General features: G+C 39.1%; 1 protein-coding gene across 2 annotated transcripts in view; it reads right to left on the minus strand.

Annotated features, from left to right (window-relative positions):
• Positions 1–7,402, minus strand: part of prdm6 (PR domain containing 6) — a 57,197-nt gene extending 49,795 nt beyond the window's left edge. For both annotated transcript variants that reach the window (XM_029638655.2, XM_029638656.1), the window contains exons 1-3: positions 7,261–7,402; positions 6,329–6,833; positions 3,615–3,922 (exon numbers count right to left, since the gene is read on the minus strand). In XM_029638655.2, the coding sequence (XP_029494515.1) occupies positions 3,615–3,922; positions 6,329–6,821 (801 nt within the window). In that variant the 5' untranslated portion in view covers positions 6,822–6,833; positions 7,261–7,402. The remainder of the gene's footprint in view (positions 1–3,614; positions 3,923–6,328; positions 6,834–7,260) is intronic.
• Positions 7,403–12,199: the final 4,797 nt, after the last annotated feature.

Genomic DNA, 12,199 nt, shown 5'->3' on the forward strand with positions numbered 1-12,199 from the left:
AGCCATGGGCCACATCACTGTGCTACTTAGCAGTACAGCTTCCTTGCTCACAAGTCCTTACTGGTACTTGATCTTGTGTCCTCTGCCTGGCCAACACACAAGAACACGCTGCTTGACAATGTAGTAACCAGTTGCACCACTGAAAAGGCACTCATCTGGCAGCACCATTGGCAACCTTTCAGGCAGTAGAGTGAGTTTAAGGCACAAACGTACCTCTGTTACACTCCCCCCTCTAAACTCACACCACAGTGACCCCAGCCATTGAGGTGAGCACAACTGTGGTCATGGCACCACTGTAACAAACACCACTGAGTTACTTAGCAGTATAGCTTCCTCACTCACAAGTCCTTACTGGTACTTGATCTCGTGTCCTCTACATTGCCAACACATGTGACCGTTTTGTTATAATATGTTTGCCACATTAAATCACGTCTACGGTGATTCATTTTAATCTCAATACACAACATTCTTCACATTCTTTTCTCCTTTTGAGGAGATGGCTTTTGTATGGCTATACTGTAGTTGTTGCATAAGTTATATCCCTTCATTCTTATCCCGTTATGAGATGTTATTTCTTTATGTTCTATGGCAAGCACATGGGACCTTCTTGAACCCTGGACATTCCAGCATCAGAGTGGACAGTCTTAACACAAGACCATGCTACACGTCCAGTGGGAACACTGTGGGAAAGTCAAATGCCGGCAGTCTGTCCGGAACTTACTGTTCCGTCAAATTAGGTCACTCAATTCCTGAGTGTCTAATAGGAATGGTGCACAACCACAATCACTATGTGTCAACCACAGAATCTATGGCCAAGGTGGGCCTACATTTTCCACAGAACCAAACAAATAAACAGCGGCAACACCGTTGTTGTTATTATGCATACCTCTCAATCATATATAGATATTTGTTTATATGACATCCATTAAAATATAAACAAAAACCGACTGCAAAGTTAAGCCTATGTTAAAACTGTATGGCCCTATTAACTGAACAGGCCAAATGCTGCATTTCAATCTGGGCTGTGTAGGGTACCCTGAACATATAGATGAACCTATAGATGATACAAATTAATAATTAGTGACCTTAATCCTGCCATATTCCAACTCATGATGACATCACCCTCCAGAATTTACAGGGCTGCTTTTCAATTCCCAGACCGAAAAACATGTTCATTGGAGATTCTCCATAGACAATGCTTTTAAGTTTATGAATAGGCTAAGTCTGGGTCTAGAAAAAAAGATGAATCCCATCTTCCCCAAAGTAATTGCGGCAGACTTCCAGAGAATAGTTCTAAAATCCATGCTATCCCATTTTATTGCAGAGAAGAATATGCTTATTGGACATTGGCATCAAGTGGCTTGACTGGACACTTGAAAAGTGTAGAGTAGACAACACAGGGCAAGTATTGAGGAGAGTATATCGGTGCCTGTTTTTCTTTTTATCAATAATGATTGGAGAGTTTAACACTTACTGCGTTTCGTGAAGACAGAGGCCCTGCAGCCGAGGGTGGATTGGAATATTGGATTCTCTTTCTGAGTTTTCCCTCCCTCCACCCACCTCAGATCTGTTTAATCTATTGGAATTTTTACAGTCCTCTCTGGCAGAGCCAGTGTTTAAAGCTCTGTCACACAATACATATATAAGCAGTAATAGTGTTCTATCCTGCCTCGGGGGCCTTTACAACAGCCAGTTTGTGGGTGAAGAGCCATGACGGCCAAATACCACAATGTTCTTTAATTATACACCCCCCACATCATATGTGAACTCCGAAGACTGTTTCTTGAGATCATATTTCTGCACAGATATACACTACATACACTACCATTCAAAAGTTTGGGGTTACTTAGAAATTTCCTTGTTTTTGAAAGAAAATCACATTTTTTTGTCCATTAAAATAACATCAAATTGATCAGAAATACAGTGAAGACATTGTTAATGTTGTAAATGACTACTGTAGCTGGAAACGGCTGATTTTTTATGGAATATCTACATAGGCGTACAGAGGCCCATTTTCTGCAACCATCACTCCTGTGTTCCAATGGCACGTTGTGTTAGCTAATCCGAGTTTATAACTTTAAAAGGCTGATTGATCATTATAAAACCACATTGCAAATATGTTAGCACAGCTGAAAACTTGTTGTTGTGATTAAAGAAGCAATAAACCTGGTCTTCATTATACTAGTTGAGTATCTGGAGCATCAGCATTTGTGGGTTTGATTACAGGCTCAAAATGGCCAGAAACAAAGACCTTCCTTCTGAAACTTGTCAATTGATTCTTGTTCTGAGAAATGAAGGCTATTCCATGCGAGAAATTGCCAAGAAACTGAAGAGCTCGTACAATGCTGTGTACTTCTCCCTTCACAGAATAGTGCAAACTGGCACTAACCAGAATAGAAAGAGAAGTGGGAGGCCACAGTGCACAACTGAGCAACAGGACAAGTACATTAGAGTGTCCAGTTTGAGAAACAGACGCCTCACAAGTCCTCAACTGGCAGCTTCATTAAATAGTACCTGCAAAACACCAGTCTCAATGTCAACAGTGAAGAGGCGACTCCAGGATGCTGGCCTTCTAGGCAGAGTTCCTCTATCCAGTGTCTGTGTTCTTTTGCCCACCTTAATATTTTATTTTTATTGGCATGTCTGAGATATCGCTTTTTCTTTGCAACTCTGCCTAGAAGGCCAGCATCCCAGAGTAGCCTCTTCACTGTTTATGTTGAGACTGGTGTTTTGCGGCTAGTATTTAATGAAGCTGCCAGTTGAGAACTTATGAGGCGTCTGTTTCTCAAACTAGACACTCTAATGTACTTGTCCTCTTGCTCAGTTGTGCACCGGGGCCTCTTTCAAAAACGAGGACATTTCTAAGTGACCCCAAACTTTTGAACGGTAGTATATATATATATATATATATATATATATATATATATATATATATATATATACCATTTAATGCGGTAAAAATTGGCAGTGATAAAACAACTATTGATTTAAGCGACAAACTGATAGAACACCATTCAAACCAAATGCCATTCAAAAACATCACACTTCATTTCTTTGTAATTTTCGTATGTTAGGGGGGAAAAAACGAATTTGCGTCAGTTAGTTTAAAAGGCACCTCTTTTGGCAGGTACACTGTATCGTGGCCTGCTCCAGTGCTCTTAATTCTTAGCCTCAAATATCCGTTGATGTGGTTAACGGGTGAGAATGATCATTGGTCAGCTGAGGAAACAGTGACCTTTATCACCACTACCTCATGGGAGTTATCTATCAATTTCACTTGCCACACAAAACCGATTCAAATCATTAGCATACCGCCAAGTGCTAATGCAGGTATTCATACTTACAGTATACAGGACATTGAATTTTCCCTTGAACTGTATACATATTGAATCACTTTCAATCAGTGTATGCAGCACTTACATCATGACATTATTCCTATACTGAAACACTTCAGGGTCATTTCTAGTACCCATATCATGGGGCCACACTTTAAAGACAAAAACCCAGTGGATGTGTCCACAACTTCACAACCCAATCATGGTCATCTATACTGTTACAGTACCTGGAGTGATGTTACACAATTTTAATTTCATCATCATGAACCATGAACTTACCTCCCATAAGTGCCTTGTGTTCCGCACCCCTCCTGACTGCAACTTATCCAGGAGGAGGGGGACTCCCGCAAAGGGGCCGATCCAGGTGCCCTGTGGGATACGCTGGGCGGCACAGATGCCGTAGCCAAGGCCGGGCACGGTGCTAGTGCAGAGGCACACCTCACGGGGCAGGTCCCGCAGCCAGTCAGGGACATCTGGGGGCGGCACGGCCGGCGCTGCACTGCTTGTCCCCACCAAGCGCCGCAGTGAGTGCAGGGGCCCGTGCATGGGGCACTCTCCGTTACGGTTATCTGCACACATGTCACACCCTGCAGGGCACAGCAGGTAGAGGGGGTTTACCAGCAACTCATCTCACATGGTACACATGGGTTACTATCACATGTACTAACACTTTGGCCAGGGAAAAATATATGTGTAATAAGTATAACTTATTTGCATTTTGATATATATATATATATATATATATATATATATATATATATATATATATATATATATATGTTTTTACTTTATTGTACTTATTATATATATATATATATATATAGTCATTGGTCAGGAGGAAGGGAGGAGGTACACACATTTTTAAGCAATCATTCAACATAAGTGTTTTGCGACATGTTTTGAAAACATTTTCATGCAAATCTTCTGCATTGTTTGAAAATTATAATTTGATTATATTGCTCATTTAAGAGGCCACAATAATGTTTATGCATAACCAAACATAATTATGTTAAATACATGCCTAATTGGGTTTACAGAGGGATTGAAAAACATTGCACCTTCTGTCACCAGATGAAGAAAAAAGCTATGTCTAAATCAACTTAAGAATAGTGTGCGACTATGGTGTGGCCATGCTCATTGCTGTCATAGCGGCATGAGTCATGGTACTGGGGGGATTCATTTTGGGAACTGAAAGAGGTTGCACACTCAAGTCGAGACCATACATATCCCACCGATGTTGTCATGTTGTTGATATGTTAATTTTGGCGATAAATTGGGGCTGTTTTACAAACATTAATGGAGTAAACTGGAATCATAGGCTACTCCCAGATTGTTCCCCATGCAATGCGTAATGAATTTCATTTAAATAATAAAGTTTTAAAAATGTAGGCTACTTGCCTATACGTTACAGTCATTCAAATACCTGAACAGCACAAGCAACATGCTTCATAGGTCATGCAGTAAAAAAGTTTAATTTCAACACTGACGAAATATTTGGAGAAATGGCCTAAGGACAAACCAACACCTTTTTGACTGATTAATATAATCGTCTTCAAGTGTCAAGTACCCCCAAATGTCCTATGTTAGGTCTTCTGAGCTAGAAAAACAGTTTAGCCTAATAACAGGTTACACATAGCATAAACTCAAGTAGGGCCTACGTATTAAAACCTATCTGGCTGTCGGTGTAATTACACAAATTATGAAGTAAATGAAATTGTATGTTTCCTTGTGTAATACACACTTCAGCTATTTTATAAATTACCGACATTGCATTGGTTTGAAATATGGGGGAGAGAATACCGAATGTAGATAAAGCAGTCTCGCTGTCCCCGGGAGACTTCCATATACCATGTTCGGATGATGAATAGCGGCCGATGGAAAAGATCGATCTCTGATCCACACTCAGTCCACTCTCTTCTACAAAACTATACAGCAATTAATTGTGGCTTGTCCCCCCATCCCTCATCTCCTTGTGGCACATATCGATGGAGATTACTGCTGATGGGCCGTTTTATCACCTTAAATAAACACCACCATTTCAAACTTCGCTTTAATATAGAGAGGGTTGTCCTCGACGTCTATTTCCATCCGATAATGTAAAAGCAAAAATTCTTCAAGCTAAAAATAAAATAAAAGACTGATGAAGAACGCAGACTGAATTTCTGATGTCAAAATCAATTGAATAATACATATACATAATGTGATGTTGTTTATTTGAACAAAATGAAAAGAGAAAATGATTGTTTTATTGGGCACTAATAAGAAAACAAATTGATAAAAGCTTTCATTGATTTAAAAAAAACTTTGCCTAAAGGCCTAATATTAGCCTATCAATGACGAGCTCAGTGTTATTTCTTATTTATCATATTTATCAGAATATGATTATTTGTGGAATCCCTTTAACTGTCTATAAATTGGAATTATAGGCAAATAAGGACATGTGGTCTATTGTTAAAGCCTATATCAACGGTTGTAAATGGGCTATAGCTATTACATTTGCCGCCCTTGCAAGTTGTGCTGCAGTTGAACACATGAAAAATACTATATTTGTTCATCAGTGGTATAGGATATACATAAATTGGTGTGAATATAGATGATCAGAGTTAGTGAACCATGCATACGCCTAATTGACCAATACTACCCATACACGCGCGGGGCACCTGCTGATGGTCAGTGCTGAGAAGCATGACTTTCATGGGGCAAAACAGAAGTTTGGTGTGCTCGAGGACAAGGTAATAGAAAGCCTCGTCTAGGCCTAGCATAGTTTATATTAGCCCATAAAATCTGATTATGAGTGATGGGGAGGAGCGAGATTAAAATTATTGACGTGTTTTGTTCAATTGTGAGCATAAAGTCAAATCACATTTTCTTATATGCCTAAAATGCGGTAACCTTTTAACAGCTGGATAGGCTCGTTAAATTAATGCCCCCTTTAAATAAAGGGAAAACAATATTTCCACTGGAATAGTATGTGCCGTGGAATTCATACATACGATTGTTGTGGTCGCCGGTGTGATTGTTCAATGGGATAATCTCCATTCTCTGCTGTCCGTAGAGGTAGTAGTCTAACTCATCGGAGGTCAGTTTAAATCTGGACCCTTTGTCATTCTTAAAGCTGGAGGATATACAAAGTTCTTTCGCTTGGAGGTTGGTGTTGTCTGACGAGACAATGTCAGAAGAGAGAGTTTGTCCAAAAAGTGCAATTTGTGGCACAGATAGTTGAGATAAACCTGCCAATGATGAAACGGATGGAGTCGATGAAGATGTGGAGGAAGGTGTTAAAGCCGACGATGATGATGTGGAGGAGATCAGGTTCGGCCGCTGACGGAGACTTTCCACCGGAACAGCTACCCTGTCCGGCGGCTGCAGCTGCGTAATGCCTCCATTCTTCAACTGGCTTTGAGGGAAGAGCTGCTGCCAGTGTTGCATGTACGTCGGGTCCACTTTCAAGAAAGCAGATCCGCTAGGGTCACCGGGTTTTAACATCTCAAACAGGAGCTATAGGAGACAGTAAAGCAGTAGGCCTAACTTAGTCTACTTGAAAGAGACAAGTTGAGCATTCAAATTATGTTGCTTTGAAATAAGTGAATTATTACACAATACAACATATGTAAAAGAAGCAAAGTATCTAACAATCGCACTTTACGCACAGTTTACACATTGCATGAACATACGTAATCAATTTTGATAGTAAAATAAATTAACACAGCGAGTTGACCTGACCAAAAGCATTTTACCAGTACAAACACTAAAATGTAAATGGAAGTCAACCTCATTAGCCTTTCAGGTCTGTGAACCTCCCATCACATAGGCTACTCATCCTTGCGCTAAGGCAATGGTAGACAGTCTGCTACTTTTCAGAGTTTACGAGCAATGTTCTTTTCAACGAAATGGCAAGTGGGAGCATCGACCTAACAAGACTTACTCTGTTGCGTGAAAAAGGGGATTGGTTCTCGAAGGTGATTCCAATAGTATTTCCCAGACTCTTACACCATAATAGTATGACTTCGGATACGCGGCGTATGTTTCAAGCTCTATGTCTGAAGTACAATATTATCTCCTCCCGCTCTTGCCCCCTCTCCTCTGAGCACTCGCAGGATCAGAGCAACTGCACGTGGGTTTTACGACAGCATAAAACACAGGGGACGAAAAAGTTCACACTGGCCCGAAATTGTATTGCCGCATCTCTTTGCCAAAACTATTCTTGGATTTTAGGCATGAAAGAGTTGAAAGTGGGACAGTTTTTAGTTAAATTAGAAATTCAAATAGATAACGCCCATGACCAACAGTATTAGCATATATAGCCTATTAGGGTGCGTATTTAACTTATGATCTGAGGCATGCAGTCATGCACCTTTTGATTTATTTTCAACCACATGAATAAGGAACACACATATTATGCTAATGATGAATACGAACGTTTGTTAATCATGTTTTGAAAGTTTTAATTTCATTGCGGTTCAAGGTGTGCAAGGGCTACTTAAGCATATGTATTCATATACACCTTTCCCTTTTTCATGACATTTGCCGACTGATTCAATAAATAGGTGCACCTCAAGATAATGTAGACTGCCTCATGGTATTGTTCCTTTAACTTGTTATCCAGCCCGTGTTTCCCACCGTTTCACATGAGCTTGAGAAAGTTATTACTGTTTGTACAGTGTCTGTATAGCCTATCTAAATGTAGGGCATTTTACACAATTCCTTCCAGAGGGGTGGTAAAATGTTTTGACTGGCGTGATTTTGACAAGGCCATTTGTCATCTCGAGCCCTCTGTAGATTGATAACGAAGAAAAACACCAACATAATCGTCTGAAAATGAACTCTTGTCTACAAAAGCGCAATTTCACTGTAAAAGAATGTGAAAAATAACACAGCCCTCCAAACGGACTGATTGAGGGATTTCTTGAGGGACGAATAGCCTAGCTCATGTAGGCTATACACACAAAAACTGATTCGAACCTCAAACCCCTTATTTTTGCACACCAGTAGGCCTATTTACCTCAACTCCAATAATCAAACTCAACTTTACAACATGGGAACAAGTCAGTTATTTATGCATCAATCAGGTTTTGGAGCTAATAAGCCCTCTCAAGCTCACTGAAGCACTCAAACCTATCAATACATTTAACAGCCATTCAAAATATTATTAATGACGTGTTGCATGATTAAAGGGATATTATTAATATTATTCATAATAATAATCATAATTACTATAATAATTATAAATACTAATAATGAACACATGTTACAAGCCTATTCAATGGTTATTATGTAGGCCTGTTGTTGTTGTTTGCTATAAGCATGACCAAATCATTGATATTGTCCTATGCTTGGATTTTTAATTAAGCTACAACGTCGTTTCTAGAGCAAAGCGTAGCCTACACAAGGAGAGCATTGGTGTTTTCATTCATTGATTAATGCTTCCTAAAGTAAAGCACATTGGAGTAAGGGCTCGGATCAATAAATGAACTGCCAAAATTAATCATGTTCTATGACAAAAGCTAATTATTTAGACATAGGCCTATAGAAAATATTATTTATATATTTATGTAACCTTGATTTGAAAGCAGGCTATAGCCTACTTAAATTGTTGTGCTCTCATTTGCATAGTGTATTCTGTTTGACATTCAATTAAAACGTTTACATTTCTTGTTAATTAATTCGCCTGATGAATGCAAGATAAATGGACGGCTGTCTTTGACAGAAGTCCGATAAAGAATTCAACAACCTCTCCCCATGCCCCAAGTGTCTCCTGATCTTGGCTCTAAGGTCACGGGTTTCTGAGTATATAATTAATTAATATGGACGTATATTCAGATGGGAGTTAGTCTCTTTATTTCAACTTATTCTACACCCAAGCAGGCCTATAAGTGTTTTGAGAAATGTGTAACTGCTTAATATTTAGGACGACTAAATTATATAGCCAACATATAGTGATGAAAATTATGCTATTTTGAATGATTGGACATTAATGCTAAAGGCAGTATAAGAAAAATACCGCCAGTTGAAAAAACGACTTTCACTCAACAACAAAAAAACTGTCAATTAAACGTGCAAATAGTGAGATACTTGTCTGTGACGTTTCAAGCAGGGAGATAACCTAAATGGGCATGTCCTGTGTCATCATCTCGTTTCCGATTGGAGAAATGCAAGGTGTTATAATTGCCCTCTGTTACAATTGCCCACACACAGCCTCCCCATATTTATAGTATTTCTTGCAAACCTGTATACTTGAAAGTGCTAATTTGTTTCAATGAACAAGCTCTGCAGTCATATGACACAATACACGATTTGAGTGCTTGCTCTTATTGGTGGTGTTGCCTAGGCTATAATTTTCCCTAGGCATTACTTTCAACATGGGAAAAGTATTTTCTTCATTCATGCTTTTGGATTTCCACTTTAGATATAGGAAGGCTATTTTGATTAGGCCTATTGAATCCATCTCAGATGGAACTGGAGATTAGTTGAAATAAGTTTGATAATATTGGTCTTCATGGGCATAAAAACATAAACACATGTATTCTGTCAATATCAAATAGCCTAAATAGCCTGAATAGCCTACCCATGTCCTGAATTCTGTAGCCTATTCGCTGTCTCTTCACAGACATAAATCGCAACTCTCCATTTGTTTGTACACAGGAAAATAAAACAATAGCCAATATACCTATAGTATACCTATAGTCTCCAGTATACCTATAGTCTCCAGTATACCTATAGTCTCCAGTATACCTATAGTCTCAATTCAAGGGCTGCAGATATTGGATGTGTAACCTCAACCGCAGAACAATTGTGATGTCCCAAAAGTTGCAAGAGGGCACAGTAGTTGCCTGGTCCAGACTAGGGTTGAATAGCACGAACCAGGTTACCGAGATTTACCGGAATTTACCGCCCAAAACCACTCCTTTTTTCTAGGATAAATAACTGCGAGAAACCGGTAAATTATAATAAATTATTTATATGACCTGTTAGATGATATGCTATGTCTAAATCTGGCTTCTCTACGGCCTCTGCATGAGAAATCATCAATGTTCAGGGTGGGGACAGACAGCCCATCTCAGTATGGAGCGTGGTTCACAATGCATGTAGATCTAGCATCTCATCATGGTAACTTTTGTTCTTGTGACAGGTAGCCTGCATTTGCTGCAGCATAGTCTATGCTATGGTAATATAATATAATTTATCCATCTCCATCTGGCTTCCAGGGGTTACCTTTTTTATTGTAATAATTTATTAAATGTTTTATTGCAGCTGCAAAGTTTTAAAACAGCCTATCACTCCAATATCCTTGCTTTAAATCAGTACACGCATGAGCACTCTCTCGAAGTCTTTCTCTCTTTCCATCAACTCAAAAAATATATATTGAACACAAATATAAACACAACATGTAAAGTGTTGGTACCATGTTTCATGTGCTGAAATAAAAGATCCCAGAAATGTTACGAACACACAAAAAGCTTATTTCCCTCAACAAATGGTAAACACACATTTGTTTACATCCCTGTTAGTGAGGATATCTCGTTTCCCAAAATAATCCAGCCACCTGACAGATGTGGCATAAGAAGCTGATTCAACGGCATGATCAGTCCACAGGTGCACCTTGTTCTGGTGACAATAAAATGCCACTCTGAAATGTGCAGTTTTGTCACACAACACAATGCCACAGATGTCTCAAGTTTTGAGGGAGCGTGCAATTGAGATGCTGACTGCAGGAATGTCCGCCAGAGCTGTTGCCAGAGAACTAAATGTTAATAACTCTACCATAAGCCGCCTCCAACATTGTTTCAGAGAATTTGGCAGTACGTCTAACTGGCCTTACAACCGTAGACCTGAACTGACCTGAACTGCAATGCCGTAAAACAGTTTAAATTAATGCATGTTGCTTTGATATTTTTGTTCAGTATAGATAATCCGGTTCTAGATTGATATAGCCCTAGATGTCCTAGTCTACCTCTTTCAGGTAATACATTAAATGCAGTATTAGCCTTATATTTAGCTAAGTCATGATGGGTTGGTTATGCATAGTAAGCTTCTAACTTGTAGCCTCTGTCTCTTGAACAATACGCACGGCACCAGTGCTCCTCTGGCCTATCTCCTTAAAAATTCCTCCTTCGCTCTTGGAGTCCCATGCAGGAAAAATTAGACTAGAATAGCTTCTGGATATGACTTTTATACCATATCTTATACCAATAGCCTATGTGAAGAGGGACACAAGCCCTAGCTTGTTAAATGTTAAATAATGCAGCCAATAGAACTTTACAAGTAGTTTGAAAGAAGAGCGAACATGCGATGGTGGTAAGCTATTGCAGTTAAGCCTATTTCATCAGACCCATAACCATTCAATCTTCGTACAAGAGATGGTAAAGCCTTCTGCATCAATTTCCAGTCCAATATTATTCAAGAATGTCATTAAAACGATGAAGATAAGAACAACACAACTTATTTAATTTAACTGTTGAAAGCAAGGAACGAATGAAGCAACAATAGAAAGCGAAAGAGGAGGTAGGCTAATAACATTAGGGAAAATATTATAAAAGACATATATGCATCAGCCTACTAATTATACAAATAGGCCTGATTATATTTTAAAATGTGTGTGAAATGTTAAATGTCAGAATAATAGTAGAGAGAATGATTTATTTCAGCTTTTATTTCTTTCATCACATTCCCGGTGAATTAGAAGTTTACATACACACAATTAGTATTTGGTAGAGTTGCCTTTAAATTGTTTAACTTGGGTCAAATGTTTCGGGTAGCCTTCCACAAGCTTCCCACAATAAGTTGGGTGATTTTTGGCCAATTCCTCCTGACAGAGCTGGTGTAACCGTGTCAGGTTTGTAGGCCTCCTTGCTCGCACACACTTT

The sequence above is a fragment of the Oncorhynchus nerka genome, linkage group LG27, assembly GCF_034236695.1.
Source record: "Oncorhynchus nerka isolate Pitt River linkage group LG27, Oner_Uvic_2.0, whole genome shotgun sequence".
Lineage (NCBI taxonomy): Eukaryota > Metazoa > Chordata > Actinopteri > Salmoniformes > Salmonidae > Oncorhynchus > Oncorhynchus nerka.